General features: G+C 33.0%; 1 protein-coding gene across 1 annotated transcript; it reads left to right on the top strand.

Annotated features, from left to right (window-relative positions):
* The first annotated feature begins 6618 nt into the window (after window positions 1-6618).
* On the top strand, window positions 6619-14871 carry LOC142356429 (uncharacterized). Its single transcript, XM_075408342.1, has 2 exons — window positions 6619-7293; window positions 14366-14871. Exons 1-2 carry the CDS (start codon window positions 6720-6722, stop codon window positions 14674-14676), a joined length of 885 nt encoding a protein of 294 aa, XP_075264457.1. The 5' UTR covers window positions 6619-6719; the 3' UTR covers window positions 14677-14871.
* Window positions 14872-15770: the final 899 nt, after the last annotated feature.

The raw sequence follows: 15770 nt of genomic DNA, 5'->3' as shown, positions 1-15770 counted from the left end.
TATCGTTTCTCATGTCAATGGTTTCTTTAAATTCTTTCGAATAAAAGTTGACAATATTCTGAGTTTGATTTTGAAAAGGGTCAGATTTTATTTTACTTACATACCTTTTTCTTGAAATTTTAGGCTTTTTGTTCCCGACTTTTGTTTTCCACCTCAAACAAAACTCTTCTGCGATTTCAATTATAAGAGCGATCTTTCAATGATGGTTTATACACAGCATTTTTTGTTACTCTTCAAAATGTTTATGATGAAAAGGCATTTAATTCGAGTTCTAAAACCAGCAGAGTGGGGTAAGTGATGTTCAAATTTTTAACGGTTCTTCAGTTTTTGCATCTATTGTTGAAAATCTCCAAAAAATTAGTCCATAAAATCAGTTCAATTGTTTCAATAGATTTATTAGATTTTAGATCCTCAGAATACAAACAAGTTATGCCTTTAGAAGAGGAGCTCTTGGAGGTTTTTTTCAATTTAATACCTCGCATTACAGTTTCAAGCAGCTTTGCGCAAACTGTCTCCGTAAAATCATGCGAATCGTGCGTTTTTTTTACTTACTTGGCAGCCCAAATTTTGAACAATTCATTTGCATTTTTAACAATCAAAAACATATCGTGCGCAATTAGACGTCCGTTTGGTTCAAAACGATTATCTCGTCATCCCTTTTAAGCATCTTCTCTACATTAAAATAAGGTGGAGTGTCTAGAAACTTGAAAAAAAAAATAATGCAATGGCAAGCCTGAAAGGACTTTGACTAGTTTTGCGCTCGCGACTTTCAATTACGACTTGTTGAAATCGGGCTAAATGCTTTGCAGCCTGCATTCCGAATAAAAAATTCCAAAATTTTTAGATATGCGTTGCGTTCAAATTTGAGTGAAAATCCGGTTAAAATGTTTATTTTAAACTTATTTCCAAACATCACATTCAAGCACTGAAGCTTTGCTTCACTTTTATAAGCATTTTTTTCATTTTGAATTAATTTCAAACACTCCGTTCCCTAGAAACAGTTGTAATGTTTTTCGGAAATCAGCTACCACAAAAAATTGAATTTAATTACAATCATATGCGGAATTTAGCGGCTAACAGGTTGGTATTTCGGATTCCGAAAATTGATAATTTTGTAAATTCGGATGCAAATTTTCAAAGTTACGTAGCTTTAGATTGTAATCTAATTTGAATTCTATGCATGTAAATCTAATTAAATCTCACCCAAAGCTCATGTAAACCCTATGCGATAATATGCACAATAAAAAAAACGAAATTAATCTACACGCTAAGTCAAATCTTTCAAAGCTTCCAAAATTTCTCGGAATTAGCTTAGAGATTAAGTTGTGTTCCTGAATTATTAGAATTTAATTGATATGTTTTCTCACCGTAGTTGGAGCTGCACGTTCCAGACTTCATTTTGAAAATCAAAAGCAGAACAACCAGGTGTTGTGTGCTGCCGAAAAAAAAATTCCAAAATTTTTAGATATGCGTTGCGTTCAAATTGGATTTGAAATCTGGTTAAAATGTTTATTTTAAACTTATTTCCAAGTATCACATTCAAGCACTGAAGCTTTGTTTCACTTTTATAAGCACTTTTTTCATTTTATATTAATTTCAAACACTCCGTTCCCTAGAAACAGTTGTAATGTTTTGCGGAAATCAGCTACCAAAAAATCTAATTTAATTACATTCATATGCGGAACTTAGCGGCTAACAGGTTGGTATCTCGGATTCCGAAAATTGATAATTTTGTAAATTCGGTTTCAATTTTTCAAAGTTACGTAGCTTTAGATTGTAATCTAATTTGAATTCTATGTATGTAATTCTATATAAATCTCACCCAAAGCTCATGTAAACCCTATGCGATAATATAGACAAAATAAAAAAACGAAACTAACCTACACGCTAAGTCAAATCTTTTAAAGCTTCCAAAATTTCTTGAAATTAGCTTAGAGATTAAGTTGTGTTCCTGATATATTAGAATTTAATTGATATGTTTTCTTACCGTCGTTGGAGCTGCACGTTCCAGACTTTATTTTGAAAATCAAAAGCAGAAAACCCAGGTGTTGTGTGCTGCCGAAAAAAAATTCCAAAATTTTTAGATATGCATTGCGTTCAAATTTGAGTTAAAATCTGGTTAAAATGTTTATTTTAAACTTATTTCCAAATATCACATTCAAGCACTGAAGCTTTGTTTCACTTTTATAAGCACTTTTTTCATTTTAAATTAATTTCAAACACTCCGTTCCCTAGAAACAGTTGTAATGTTTTGCGGAAATCAGCTACCAAAAAATCTAATTTAATTACATTCATATGCGGAATTTAGCGGCTAACAGGTTGGTATCTCGGATTCCGAAAATTGATAATTTTGTAAATTCGGATACAAATTTTCAAAGTTACGTAGCTTTAGATTTTAATCTAATTTGAATTCTATGCATGTAAATCTATTTAAATCTCACCCAAAGCTTATGTAAACCCTATGCGATAATATGCACAATATAAAAAACGAAAATAATCTACACGCTAAGTCAAATCTTTCAAAGCTTCCAAAATTTCTGGAAATTAGCTTAGAGATTAAGTTGTGTTCCTGAATTATTAGAATTTAATTGATATGTTTTCCTACCGTAGTTGGAGCTGCACTTTTCAGACTTTATTTTGAAAATCAAAAGCAGAAAAACCAGGTGTTGTGTGCTGCCGACAAAAAATTTCCAAAATTTTTAGATATGCGTTGCGTTCAAATTTGAGTTAAAATCCGGTTAAAATGTTTATTTTAAATTTATTTCCAAATATCACATTCAAGCACTGAAGCTTTGCTTCACTTTTATAAGCATTTTTTTCATTTTAAATTAAGTTCAAACACTCCGTTCCCTAGAAACAGTTGTAATGTTTTTCGGAAATCAGCTACCACAAAAAATTGAATTTATTTACATTCATATGCGGAATTTAGCGGCTAACAGGTTGGGATCTCGGATTATGAAAATTGATAATTTTGTAAATTCGGTTTCAATTTTTCAAAGTTACGTAGCTTTAGATTGTAATCTAATTTAAATTCTATGCATGTAAATCTAATTAAATCTCAACCAAAGCTCATGTAAACCCTATGCGATAATATGCACAATATAAAAAACGAAATTAATCTAATCATCTACACGCTAAGACAAATCTTTCAAAGCTTCCAAAATTTCTCGAAATTAGCTTTGAGATTAAGTTGTGTTCCTGAATTATTAGAATTTAATTAATATGTTTTCTTACCGTAGTTGGAGCTGCACGTTCCAGACTTTTTTTTGAAAATCAAAAGCAGAAAAACCAGGTGTTGTGTGCTGCTAATTGACGTCTACAGCACAGTAACTGAAATTTTTATCGCGAATAGCCGGATGTAACAGAAACTGTGCTAATCTTTTAAATCACAACATTTGAGTTTAAATTTTCATTTCACTCTATTGTTTTTCACTTGATTGTAATTAAACTAAGCCTTGTTCCTTCGAATGTTTTCTATCGTTGATTTAAAGCTTAATGAGTTTTTGCGAAAAACAGCCTCAGTGAGGGAAACTAGTCAAAATTAGCTCAAAATTTAACAAATTCCCCATAGATATGACAAAATCTGTGGGGAATTTCTTAAATTTTGAGCAAATTTTAACTAGTTTCCCCTCACGGAGGCTGTTTTTCGCAAAAACTTAATAAGCCTTAAATCAACGATAGAAAACAATCTAAGGAACGATGCTTAGTTTAGTTACAATCAAGTGAAAAACAATAGAGTGAAATGAAAATTTAAATTCAAATGTTGTGATTTCAACGATTAGCACAGTTTCTGTTACATCCGGGTATTCGCGATAAAAAAAACTCAGTTACTATGCTGTAGACGTCAATTAGCAGCACACAGCACCCGGTTTTTCTGCTTCTGTTTTTTAAAATTACGTCTTGAACGTGCGGCTAAAACTACGGTCAGAAAAAAAAAATTAATTATATTCTAATAATTCAGGAACACAACTTAGTCTCTAAGCTAATTTCGAGAAATTTTGGAAGCTTTGAAAGATTTGACTTAGCGTGTAGATTAATTTCCTTTTTTTTATATTGTGCATATTATTGCATAGGGTTTACATGAGATTTGGTTGAGATTTAAATAGATTTACATGCATAAAATTCAAATTAGATTACAATCTAAAGCTACGTAACTTGAGATACCAACCTGTTAGCCGCTAAATTCCGCAGATGAATGTAAGTAAATTCGATTTTTTGGTAGCTGATTTCCGCAAAACATTGCAACTGTTTCTACGGAAGGAGTATTTGAAATTAATTTAATAGAAAAAAGTGCTTATTAAAATGAAACAGAGCTTCAGTGCTTGAATGTGATATTTGGAAATAAGTTTAAAATAAACAATTAAACTCAAATTTGAACGCAACGCATATCTAAAAATTTTGGAATTTTTTTTTCGGCAGCACACAACACCAGGTTTTTCTGCTTTTGATTTTTAAAATAAAGTCTGGAACGTGCAGCTCCAACTACGGTAAGAAAACATATCAATTAAATTCTTATAATTCAGGAACACAACTTAATCTCTAAGCTAATTTCGAGAAATTTTGGAAGTTTTGAAAGATTTGACTTAGTGTGTAGATTAAATTCGTTTTTTATGCTTTTTTAACATTTTGCTTGACACGCGAGATGGACGGATAGACATTTGTAACTATTGTCTGCAAAATTACGCCCACAATATTTGCGCTAAGGTTACGAATTTCTCCGGTTTTAACGTTATTATTTACCGCAATTTTTGGTGTCTTTATAACTATTGTCGGCTCGCTACTGTCGGCAACTTTATTTTCACTCTTATCCGCAAATATGGTCACTTTTATCCTTGTCTTTACTGTCCGCAACTTCAAAATCACTCATATCCCAGTTTTTGATCCGCTATTAATTATCCGCTGCTCATAGTTAGAAATCGCCCAATTGTTTTAATTGCTTTAATTTGCTTTGAGTTTTATTTCAGAAAGGAAGGAGACTGTCGCCCCTAAAGAATCGGGATAGAGTCTCTATGCAAAAGATATATGATAGATGAAAGGCTACTTAACACGAACATGAAAAAACAAAAACAAATGACTAATAAACACGGAATGATAAACCCTTCAGTAAAAACATCTTTTAAATCAATAAAAAAAAGTTATAAATGTGTGCAAACGCTTAAATTTTGTTAGCTAGATCTGCAAAATCAGACTATATTAAAACCATATAAGTCATGATGTTCAGACGTGGAGATTTTATCTGCATTTAAGAGATTTTTTTTTAAAAAAAATCAATGATTGGATTACAATTGAAGTTTAATGACTGAGAGATTAAAGAAGGAAGGCAGGATTACAGTTGAGAAGCCGCATAACATCATTAGAGGCATTAAAAATCCAGAATGTTGCAACTAAGCAAAGTTTTTTCTGCTGAAGATAACAATATTGACTACAATTGTAATCCATTCGCCCAATGACAATAATCGTCAATTTGAGTGTTTCAATTTAGATTCATCATCCCATTAATGAAACCTTCGAAACACTTATAGAATTCTTTTTCTCTATCTTTTTATCATTTTGAAAATTTGTTCAGCTGGTGAAAAGTAATTAGCACTGAGGAGTTTTTATTAAATCAGTCAAAGGACCAATTTAACTTTCAAAGTGAAACAGCACCGAAATATTTTCATCGAAATAGTCATAAGACCAATTTAAGTCTTTGAGAACAACAATCTCAGCAAGGGAATCTAATTCAAATTTGCTCAAAATTTATGAAATTTGCCACAGATGTCCGCGATTGCGGAATATGATGGCACGCGAGAACTATTGTTCGCAAAATTGGTCATATGATCACCTATATTTCAAAATGAAGCAGCATTGAGAATTTTCATCAAAATATTGATAACATCAATTTTATCCGCAAAGAAAAACAGCTTTGCCGGTCTTTATTAATATAATCAAAAAGATATTTTGTCTATGAGAAAAACAACATTCAGTGATTTCTTCTTAGATAACCTAACGCTAATTATACTAGAGTCTGGTTTTCGATGCTTCAATTAGTGTTTGATGCCAGAAAAGAGACCACCACTGATTCGTATTCACTGTCAGGTGATCTCAAATAAATTCAAAAAAGCTGTATGCTAAATGCAGCTTATTCTTTGTACTCTTTGATCTAAGTGTGAGCGCTGAAAAATTTCTGTCATTCACTTTGTAATTTATGACATTATCAGTTGTCGCATACCAAACTTAGAGCGTGATTCAAAACGTGATTAGAAACGTGATTTTTCGAGATGACATAAGAACGTGATTTTAAAAAAAAAATGTGATTTTTTGCGATCAGTGACGGAAGTTTGTAACAACTGTCTGCAGTTTTTCTTGTCGCTGTTGTCCCCAATTTAACCATTTTTTCCCATGCGAGATGGGTTGACAAAATATTGTCACTCAATTTGTAGGATTGGCGACGTAATGAAAGAAGTGAAGCCGTTCGTTGAACATTTTTTTTATTTCGTATAAAATATATGATCACTTTGCAGGACTTTCGTTGGACGCTTAATAAAGACCTGAGCAGTTTTATTGAAAATAATGGGCAAAATTGCGGCTATGTTTGTCATATAACTTTAGAAAATTATTAAAACAAGAGCTTGGAATTCCCCAAAACAGCGGCACTATGGTGGTTCACAAGTTCTTGTATTTGTTTAACAATTCTTCTTCACGTGAACTGCAAAAACTTCAGGTCCTTGTTCTTTTTCATGCTGATTCTTATTTCCATGGATCAGAGTTTTCGTTTAATACCATACACGGGTACGGCAAAAGTATTAAATGAAAAAAGGCCCTTCATTGAACATTATTACGAGTATGATGGTCCAGAGATACAGATTTCTCAAGGCTTTCGTTATAAGAATCGAACCGAGACGGAAGCTGGTTTCGATTTGTACAAAACACCTCGAACAAATCCATTTGTTTTCAAATTTCAAGTCGAATACGGCAACTTACCATGCCAAACGCCCTACATAGCGTTTTTCCCAATTTGGTATGCAATAATTCCCGGCATGACTTTGATGCATATGTTGCATTTCAATAAGGAGCACTCGGAGAATCCTTCTCGGTTATGCGCTGTAATTCTATGCATTATAACAATTGTAACAACAGCTGCAGAAGAAGGAATTCGTGTGTTCCTATTCCAGATTGGAATTGGTGTCATCAGTTTCCCGTGTTTGTCCATTTATTCATTGATCTGTTTCAAGCTCAGAGGAGAGCTCAAAGAATTTGTGAAAGGATTTGAACAGTTTGTGGAGCGACCATCGCGCTCTATTGTTTCCTCTGGTAAGTTATGAGCTGTTCTTAAATGGCTTTTCTTCACTGCGAGAACAACTCATTTGTTCCAGACCTTTATCGAATTAATGCCACTTAGAGTACACTTTTAGTTTATAGAAAAATATATCAATATGAACAAATAAAATCAATTTAGATGAGCTATCAATTTAGGTGAAAAGTCTGAAAAAGTGGCTCAGTTGTCTAAACTTGACGAAATGAACCAGAGTGCATACAGTTCCTCCCATACTATGTGCTTTAAGAAACGTTTATATGGGACCCAGTATATAAGGCCGACTGCAAGAGTCAAAGTAAAATGCTCAGTCGGTATAGTTTTAATTCTTTGATTACCCAAGTTAAAGGTAAATCGAAAACAGCGCTAGTTGCAAAACCCAACCGACCACAAATAATTGGATAACTTATTTAGAATAAAGCTGCCTCTGTCAACTTTTGAGATTTGCGTTCTTCATGGAAATTTATTGTTACTGCGAGAGATGCCAAATACATTTAAGAGCTACTAAGTTAGATGGAATTTTGAATTTAGATGAACCTAAATTGACTATAACTAGAGCAGAGATGATATTGTTGGGTATATTTTCTCTAAATACTTCTCTATATATTTTCCTAATATCCAATAAACCTGGGAGGTAAAATAGGGCAGACGCCCCGGGTATATCAGTATCCTGACCAATAGGATACAACTCAAACGGTACTCTGATGACTTTGTAATTTTCTCAAAGGAGCACTCAGAATAGTAAAAAAAATAGAAGTCTACCATACTAAATCGTTCTTACAGTTGTTATAGGTGATAATCTTTATTTTGTGGACTTGTTTTTGTCAATAGTTTTTACCTCGCATGGAGTTTCAAAAGGTGAGCTAACTATATAATTTCTCCGGAAATTTTCTCTGCTCACTGATATTTATATAAAAACATGAAAACTTCAAATATGAACAGCAATATCTGTCGGATATTTTGTGTTCGAAAGCTTTATTTGGCTTCCCATAGCTTAGTACTTTGGATAAGTACAATATTATTTGAAAAATTCACTATATTATCAGCATTGAGTGAGGAAGACCAGTTCCGTTTATCTAAACTTTGACTAAGCACTTTAGTTTTGATGATAAAATAACGTCTTTTTAATTACTCTAAAATGAAGAGCAATTATAGTAAACGTGTGTGTCTTTTCTGTGAAAATTTTCCTGTGGACCGTTTTGCCCTTTTCTTCTAGAGTAACATTTGACTTCTCAAGTAAATTTTTCACGCACTTCTTAATGATTTTTGAGTGATTTCAATTGCTCTCACTCCGAAATAAAGTTTGCTGTTAAAACAAAACCGATTGTTAGAGAGTCAGTTAGAGTTACAACCAAAACCGATTGTTAGAGTTAGTCATGAGTTAGTTGTTGATAGGCGAGTGGTTAATACCACCGTCGGAACCGAACTCAGGAGGGGTTCGAATGATAACTTTGGCGGATTTTTTTGCACCCATAACAAAATTTTTACCTAGACTATATCCCCTGAATCAAAATTCGTTGCCTGTCGTTCGAGACCAATTTTTACTTGGTTTATGTTCAATAATTGAGGATTTTATGATATATTGAGAGAAATCATATGGACTAATACGTTAAAATTTTCCGGATCTATGAAAAAAAATACCTATTTCTTCAAGTTTTATGACTGATTTGAAATTGCTCATCCTCTGTTCTTGGTTTCCTAACGAAGAAAACAGAAAGTATCAAACACACAACAGAAGCACAAAAATGTTGTTGTTTCTCTCTTGAAACGTTTCTGGTCAAAGAATTGGTTTTTCTCACAATATGCAGAGCAAATAATTGTTTCATACGTTACTTCGTTTTGCTTGTTTGGTTAGGTAGTAAGAAAAACTGGAAACACTCATAATTTTTCACTAATTGGTACCGGTCATTGATTCAACACCAATTCACTTCGTCTCAACGCAACCCAGTATACTACAATTCCTTCATGCAAAAGATGTTCTCTATCTATTAAGCTTTTACATAGTGACCGATTTCATTTTACGTTTTGCTATTTGTTCCTTACGGCACAATGCTTCAAAAAAAACTTCTCTTGTAATAAAATCTATATTAAAAACAAAAATTTGCAATTTTTAGTGGAGAAGTTTGGTCCATTTTGGTACCACCTAAACTGCATGTATTGTGCCTTACATTTCTTTTTAAATAAATCTAACAAACTTCGAAGTAAGGCTTAATGTTGAAAACGTTGAAAAATTTGGAAACTATTATGAAATTTTGTTGAACTTTATGAATCAACAGAACTAAAACTCTTCAATTTTTTTATATTTGTGCGGTGTACGTCCATAGTTAGAAGAATACCGCTGAATACCTTTACAGAAATTCTATTTGTTAAATTAAAAAGGATTGAATTCGAACAAAATTTACCAAAGAAAATTTCTTAATAGGTTGGTGGCTGTTTGTTCAATAAAAGTTTTGGCAAAAATGTTGCAACAACGAACATTTTAATAAAACTAGGAAAAAAGTTGATGGAACGACCTCCTATAAATTTGATAAAACGTTATTTGGCCTCAGAAAACAGCAACCGTTGTCCTCTCAGAGAACTGAGCGGCCAACACAATCCCCCAGGAGAGACACTGATCGTTTTCTAAATGCTATTCATTCTGAGGTTGTAGCTTTATGTAACAGTCTTTTTGTGAGAAAATAAAATGATCAAAAAAGAAAATCATCTTGACAATTTTATCTTCTATTTCTTGACCTATCATCAACCTTGTGGGGTCAGTTTTATATAATTTTTTTGGTCAAATATTATTGTCAGTTCTTATCGTTTCTATTTGGCATTAACTAAACTGCCAATTTTTATAAAATTATATTCAAAATATTTTGTGAAAATGCAGAAATTCTCAATTTCGTTGCAGCAATTTTTGAAATGGAGAAGAGCTTTTCATAGCTTGGTCATTATTTTTCTATGATTAGTTTCAGCTGTGACTTCTTTTATATATTAAACAGAGTTCAAATGCTGACCATTTGAGGGAACATGGATGACATCATGTGCAAAATAGATAGAAATCGATTAAATTTGGTTGATTAATTTGATTAAATTCAGATTGATAATCTAAAAAAACTGCCGCTATTGATCGCGGAAGATTCTGTAAAACAGTGGAGTTTTAAGCATTACTAAGCCAGACAACGCGTAAACCACGACTAATATTTAAACATGTAAAAAATCAACTTTGAATATATCATTCGGTCCCCTCAAGAGTATAAATAAGGCTTCTGAGGAATTCACAGTTCGCGATGGATTATGATCTAGTTACATTTTCTGCCATTGGGTTTAAATTTTGCCAATATCAATTTTTTGGTACCCGAGCCAAATTAATTGGCTCCTAACTTAAATTTTTTGACAGTTTCAAATTAATTACAGATAAACAACAGGGAACATCTTTTAAAATTCGTCAGCCGTTCTCAACCATTATCTAACTTCATTTAGTTTTGCATGCTAATTAACTTCATCATTTTTTCTTCCAAGTATTTTTAGAATGAGAAATTATTTTCCATTAACAGTTTGGAATCGTTCCAAGTAAAACCATGGAAGAATCTGTGAAGTCAAATCTTGCGCGGAAAAAATGTAATTCGTCTGTAATAAGAAACGATATCAACAGACAAATTATCTTTAAAAGATTGTGGTACAGTGCACACAAAAGCAACGTTAATGGCTGCAAATTTAAACTATCACTACCAAAAAAAACTCATACGCGAAAATGCCACAAGCTACAAGCAGTACAGTTTCAGAAAACTCGCAATCACTACATGTACAATTATTGTTTTACATGTAATAATTTCAAGTCAGTTTTAACGAGACAGTTGAATTTTTTTTCCTATGGCTAGCAAAATATTTTCTCAATTAAAAGCTTCATAAGAGTTCTCCCACTTTGCGATTTTTTTTGGTGAGCCAGAGCCCAATTAAAAGATATCAAGAACAAAATTCTTTTTGAGCCATATAATATCACAAAAACTGCTTTTATTAATGGAGAATTTGATTTTTTGCAGTCATGAAAAAACCAAACCGTTTTGAGGCAGTTTGCCTAACTTTTAAAATTAAAGCTACCCGGTTATCGCATATCGTCTTTATTTCATGCTACACATTCAGCGAAAAACCAAACAACTAGCCGAACAAATATAAATATTACTGTTCCTATTTCGATATAATGTCCAAGTTTTGTGTTTAAGTCCAAACCAATCAAGATTCTGTGTTATTTTTCCAGTTCAAGAAAAATTGATTTCAAAACCAGAACAAAAAAGTTTGAAATTAGATTGCGCAAAATATGTTCTGCTAGTTTTTTCTGAGCCATCTAAAAAAACAAGAACAACAAAGAAACGACGAGGATTGCAGCCATTCTAAAGGATATCTTTCTTGCTATGCTTTGAATTGTTTCCGGATAATTGGGACAATTTTAATGGTTTTTTGTTGAATCAAACATCGAAATATTCATCAAATATAGACAGAAATATTAAACACCTACGGCCCATGACCCTTACATCGATCTGATGAATATAAGGTAGGCCTAAAATTTTCTCCAAAAATACAAAGAATACAGATTAAAAAACAGGCTGACAAACGTTTCTCGTTTTTCGTTTTTTTTTGTGAGAAAATTAAAAGAATATTAGGGAATATTTTGTAAAGTGTCCTCTAATTTTTTGTTACAAAAGTTTGATAGGGACAAATTGGATACAACAATGTTCTAATTGTAAAAATCTTCTTTTAAAGATTTGCCTATTTTTCTTTTCTCAGCCAGATGTTAATTGAGTTCATAAGCGCAACAATTTTTTTGAACGTGTTGTCAAATGCCAATGTAATTTTACCTGACCAATTTTCTTGACAATATATCATTTCCTCTTGAAACAAACTGCATTTATCAATAAATTCAAATTTTTTTAGAGTTTATTTTCTGCAGAATACATCGCGGACTTGAATCTTACAGCAACTCAGCGTTGAACCAGCACATTTCAAGCGTAAAATCTTAATTCAGTTCTGGAACATTGCATCTCCAGAATATTTTAGTTTCTTCATGTGCAGTTGTTCTTCATTATATTGAGGTCTTTATTATCGATCGGCGAAAATTGACTGAACAAAAAAACCTGTTTGAGTATATTCCTATATGTTCCTCTCACTACTAAAACTGGTCGGAACAATAAAAAATTTTTTTCTTTCAATAAAATGTAAACCGATTGTGTTATTGATTTCTGGGTATAGTGTGTAAGACTTTTTTCAATTTGGGCAATGCATCTCCATTTCATTAAATTTTGCGGCTCTCATCTTTCAGGGCGTTTTCACTGTAAAAAATACGGTTCTCCTGGTTCATCAAGACTGAGTCCTTTGGCCAAGTACAAGATGTAGTGGTTTTCATAGAAAATATTTTCTAACAAATTTTCCAATTCACATTTTTTTGCTTAAAATTCAACTATTCTTTGTCTTATATTATGAATATTCTTTTTCCTAATTTTATCGTTTTCTCATTTTTAGATTGCTCTGGAAATTTATTTTCTGTAACTTTTCTTCTTTGATGATCTTTTGTGTCTGCATTCACCTGTTGATGTCAACCTCAGATCATAGATAAATAAAACAAAACTCACAAAGCTTCTTAGGCACGAATTTTATTTTGCTCGCTTTCTGCCCCCACAAAAGTAAGATTGTCAAAATTTGGTACTTTGCGAAAAATTGTGAAACATACCTTTTTATTTAAAAAACTGTTTTTTTGAAAAAAATTATCGCGTCATGATCTTCGAAATTAAAATCGCAACTGAAATTTCAAGAAATGTTCAATCTATGTGGTTTCGTTTTTTTCGTTTTTGCTTCCAACCTTTTTCTGTTCCCATTTTAATCTTATTTCGAGAAATTTGGAATATGAGGACTGGTAGTTTCTTCTGTTGATTTGAACGTGGTGTTCCAGTCTTCTGTCATGAATTGTTCTGGAACTCTTCTGCCTATGTATTGTTCACTACTCTACATGCAGAAATTTTGAAATAAATGGTCGGTTATAAAAATACATATATAAAAAATTTAATTAAGTGACAGAGTTTAGGAATAGGAGACCGACTGATAGGACTCAAAAAACTTTAATGTCAATTAAACCCAATCCAACTGTAAAAATGTTATTCGATTCAACTCACAAAAGTCAGTAATAGTCAAAGCAAAACAGTCGGGCAACTGGACGGGCAACTAAATGGATTAACGCTCCAAAACTTTTTTGATTTTGCTGTTATAATGCTCAAATAAATTTATTGTTCAGATAAGTAAAAATAAGTTTGAAAAAAAGCGTTGGAGGAACCCTTGGAGCGCAAAAAATTACAGAAAATTTGAAAAAAAATTTAATTAATTGAAACTATGCAAACACTTAAAGCTTCAATTAGTGCAACAGAGATTGAAGAAATGAAAATTACCCGGATTTGTGTCTCAGAGCATTTCAGCGTTGGACCAGCACATTTCAAGTGTAAAAACTTACTTCAGTTTTGAAGAATTGCATCTCCGAGTATTTTATGTTTCTTTATGTGCAGTTGTTCTATATTATATTGAGGTCTTTATTATATTGAGGTCATGGAGTTAGCGTAGGCTAAGCTTTTCCTGTACACTCTGAAAACCACTAATACCATAAAATTATGTCTGAAAAGAATAATGTCAAACTTTTGTAGCTTATAACTAAGGCAGAACTAATTTTATATAAGCTAATTTGTTGGCAATTACCACAAAAACCATTCAGCTTAATGGTACAAGTTGCTACGCAAATTAAATGTCACAAATACCCACGCGGAATTTCGAATTGCATATAAATCAAACCTTGTTGGCGGAAGTTAAGCTGAGCATATTATTTTCATGCACTAAATTTTACTCAAAAAAAAGACTGGCCCGTGTAAAATGGGACATGAACAGAGTACTGGCCATCCTAAAAACAGAATGCCTCTATACTGATTCAGTGCTGATTTGTTCTGTCACCAACCTCCGGGATCTCACCTCAGTTTAGTTGCACTCAGTAAACATTGATTTACTGAAATTTTGTAGATACATTTTTGTTTTAACTCCTTTCACTATTTCATGTAGGCTCGCATCTGACTCGATCATCATCAATTGAAGAAACCGCCTGTTCTGAGCCTGAAAGAATGTCAACCCCTATAGTGACTTCCAATAGTAATGGACAGGACAATATTGAAGGAGCTGCAACTCAGCCCAACTCTGCGCATCATGTGAAACAGAGATCAAAAAAGAGGAAAAGAAGGAGAATTAGAAGAAGAAGAAGTGACCCCAATATAGCCTCTTACATTATGTATCGAATACCAGACAGGAATGAACAGAACAGTTCAACGTCCACAAAAGTTCACATTGAAGAACGAACATATCTAACGTATTACTAGATCTCAAAATTACTGAGAATGCACTTTATTCAGAGACTAAGCAGACATAACACGTTGTATGGATTATTGTTGAGGAGGAACCAAACATATGTAAACTATAATGCATCAGTAACAAGAGAATATCACTCTAGTTTGAATATCACTTGAGCGACGTCTCCAACAAGACCAAGCCAACTAAAAGTTAAAATTGTTAGCAAAATTAAATTGAAGCCCGAAACCGAAATCACAATTAACCAGACCTCTAGCTAATGCCTATAAGCAAAAAAAGTTGATCAATTGTCAGACAAAAATTTGATTGGAAAAAAGGAAAAGCATTGCTTGCAAAAGTGTACGATCTGATTTTTCCAACAAACAAAATTTGCATCAAATATTTTTCCCCTTTAATATCAAACGAAGTTTATAGTAATTATGTTAGTACGTACAGTTTTTATGCAGTCCTTTTAATGCCAATTATTGTTGGAACAAGTTTTTGTCTGACGTTTTTAACTGTTCCTCTTAAAAAAGGAGATAATCATAAAAACCCGGAGGCATTAAGTTGCTGAGCAATTTTCTTAAGTCTTACGCCTTACTATGTGGTCTCTAAGAAACCTGAGACCCCCTACTGAGGAGATCCCTGCTCTGCTTAACTCCCCCTCTCCCATACCCATCTAATGGTAACATCCTTTCCTTGATGCACGTAGCTGGCTAATACCGAAACCTTCACGCTCATTGTTTGAGAAGCCATTCGCCCGAAGTTTGTTAGTTACAACTAAGTTTTTGAGCGATTTTTCTACTATATGATAATGTCTCCAAATATTAGGTTAAATGGTAAAATCCAAAGGCAGTCGGTATCTGTTCAGTTCCTAGTGATCGAGCAGTGTCTGAGTATTTGTAAATTTGGCAATATTTGCTCAGGGGGTCTTGTTTCGTGCCCAGGTTGAGGTGCCAGATACGTTCAGACCCCAATGAACGCACAAGGGGGTGTCGTGCTTTCAAAATTACATGATGTGGTATGTAGTTTCAGGAAAATAAGACTCCCTCTCCCCAAATTGTTCCGCTCACCCACGCAGTGAGGTAGATTCCGTAGCTCGGTCTGCCACCTACTGCCAATGCCA

The sequence above is a fragment of the Convolutriloba macropyga genome, unplaced genomic scaffold, assembly GCF_964194025.1.
Source record: "Convolutriloba macropyga unplaced genomic scaffold, txConMacr16.3 SCAFFOLD_5211, whole genome shotgun sequence".
Taxonomy (NCBI): Eukaryota; Metazoa; Xenacoelomorpha; order Acoela; family Convolutidae; genus Convolutriloba; species Convolutriloba macropyga.
The sequence above is the reverse complement of the archived record's forward strand: the minus strand, read 5'-3'. Positions and strand labels throughout refer to the sequence as shown.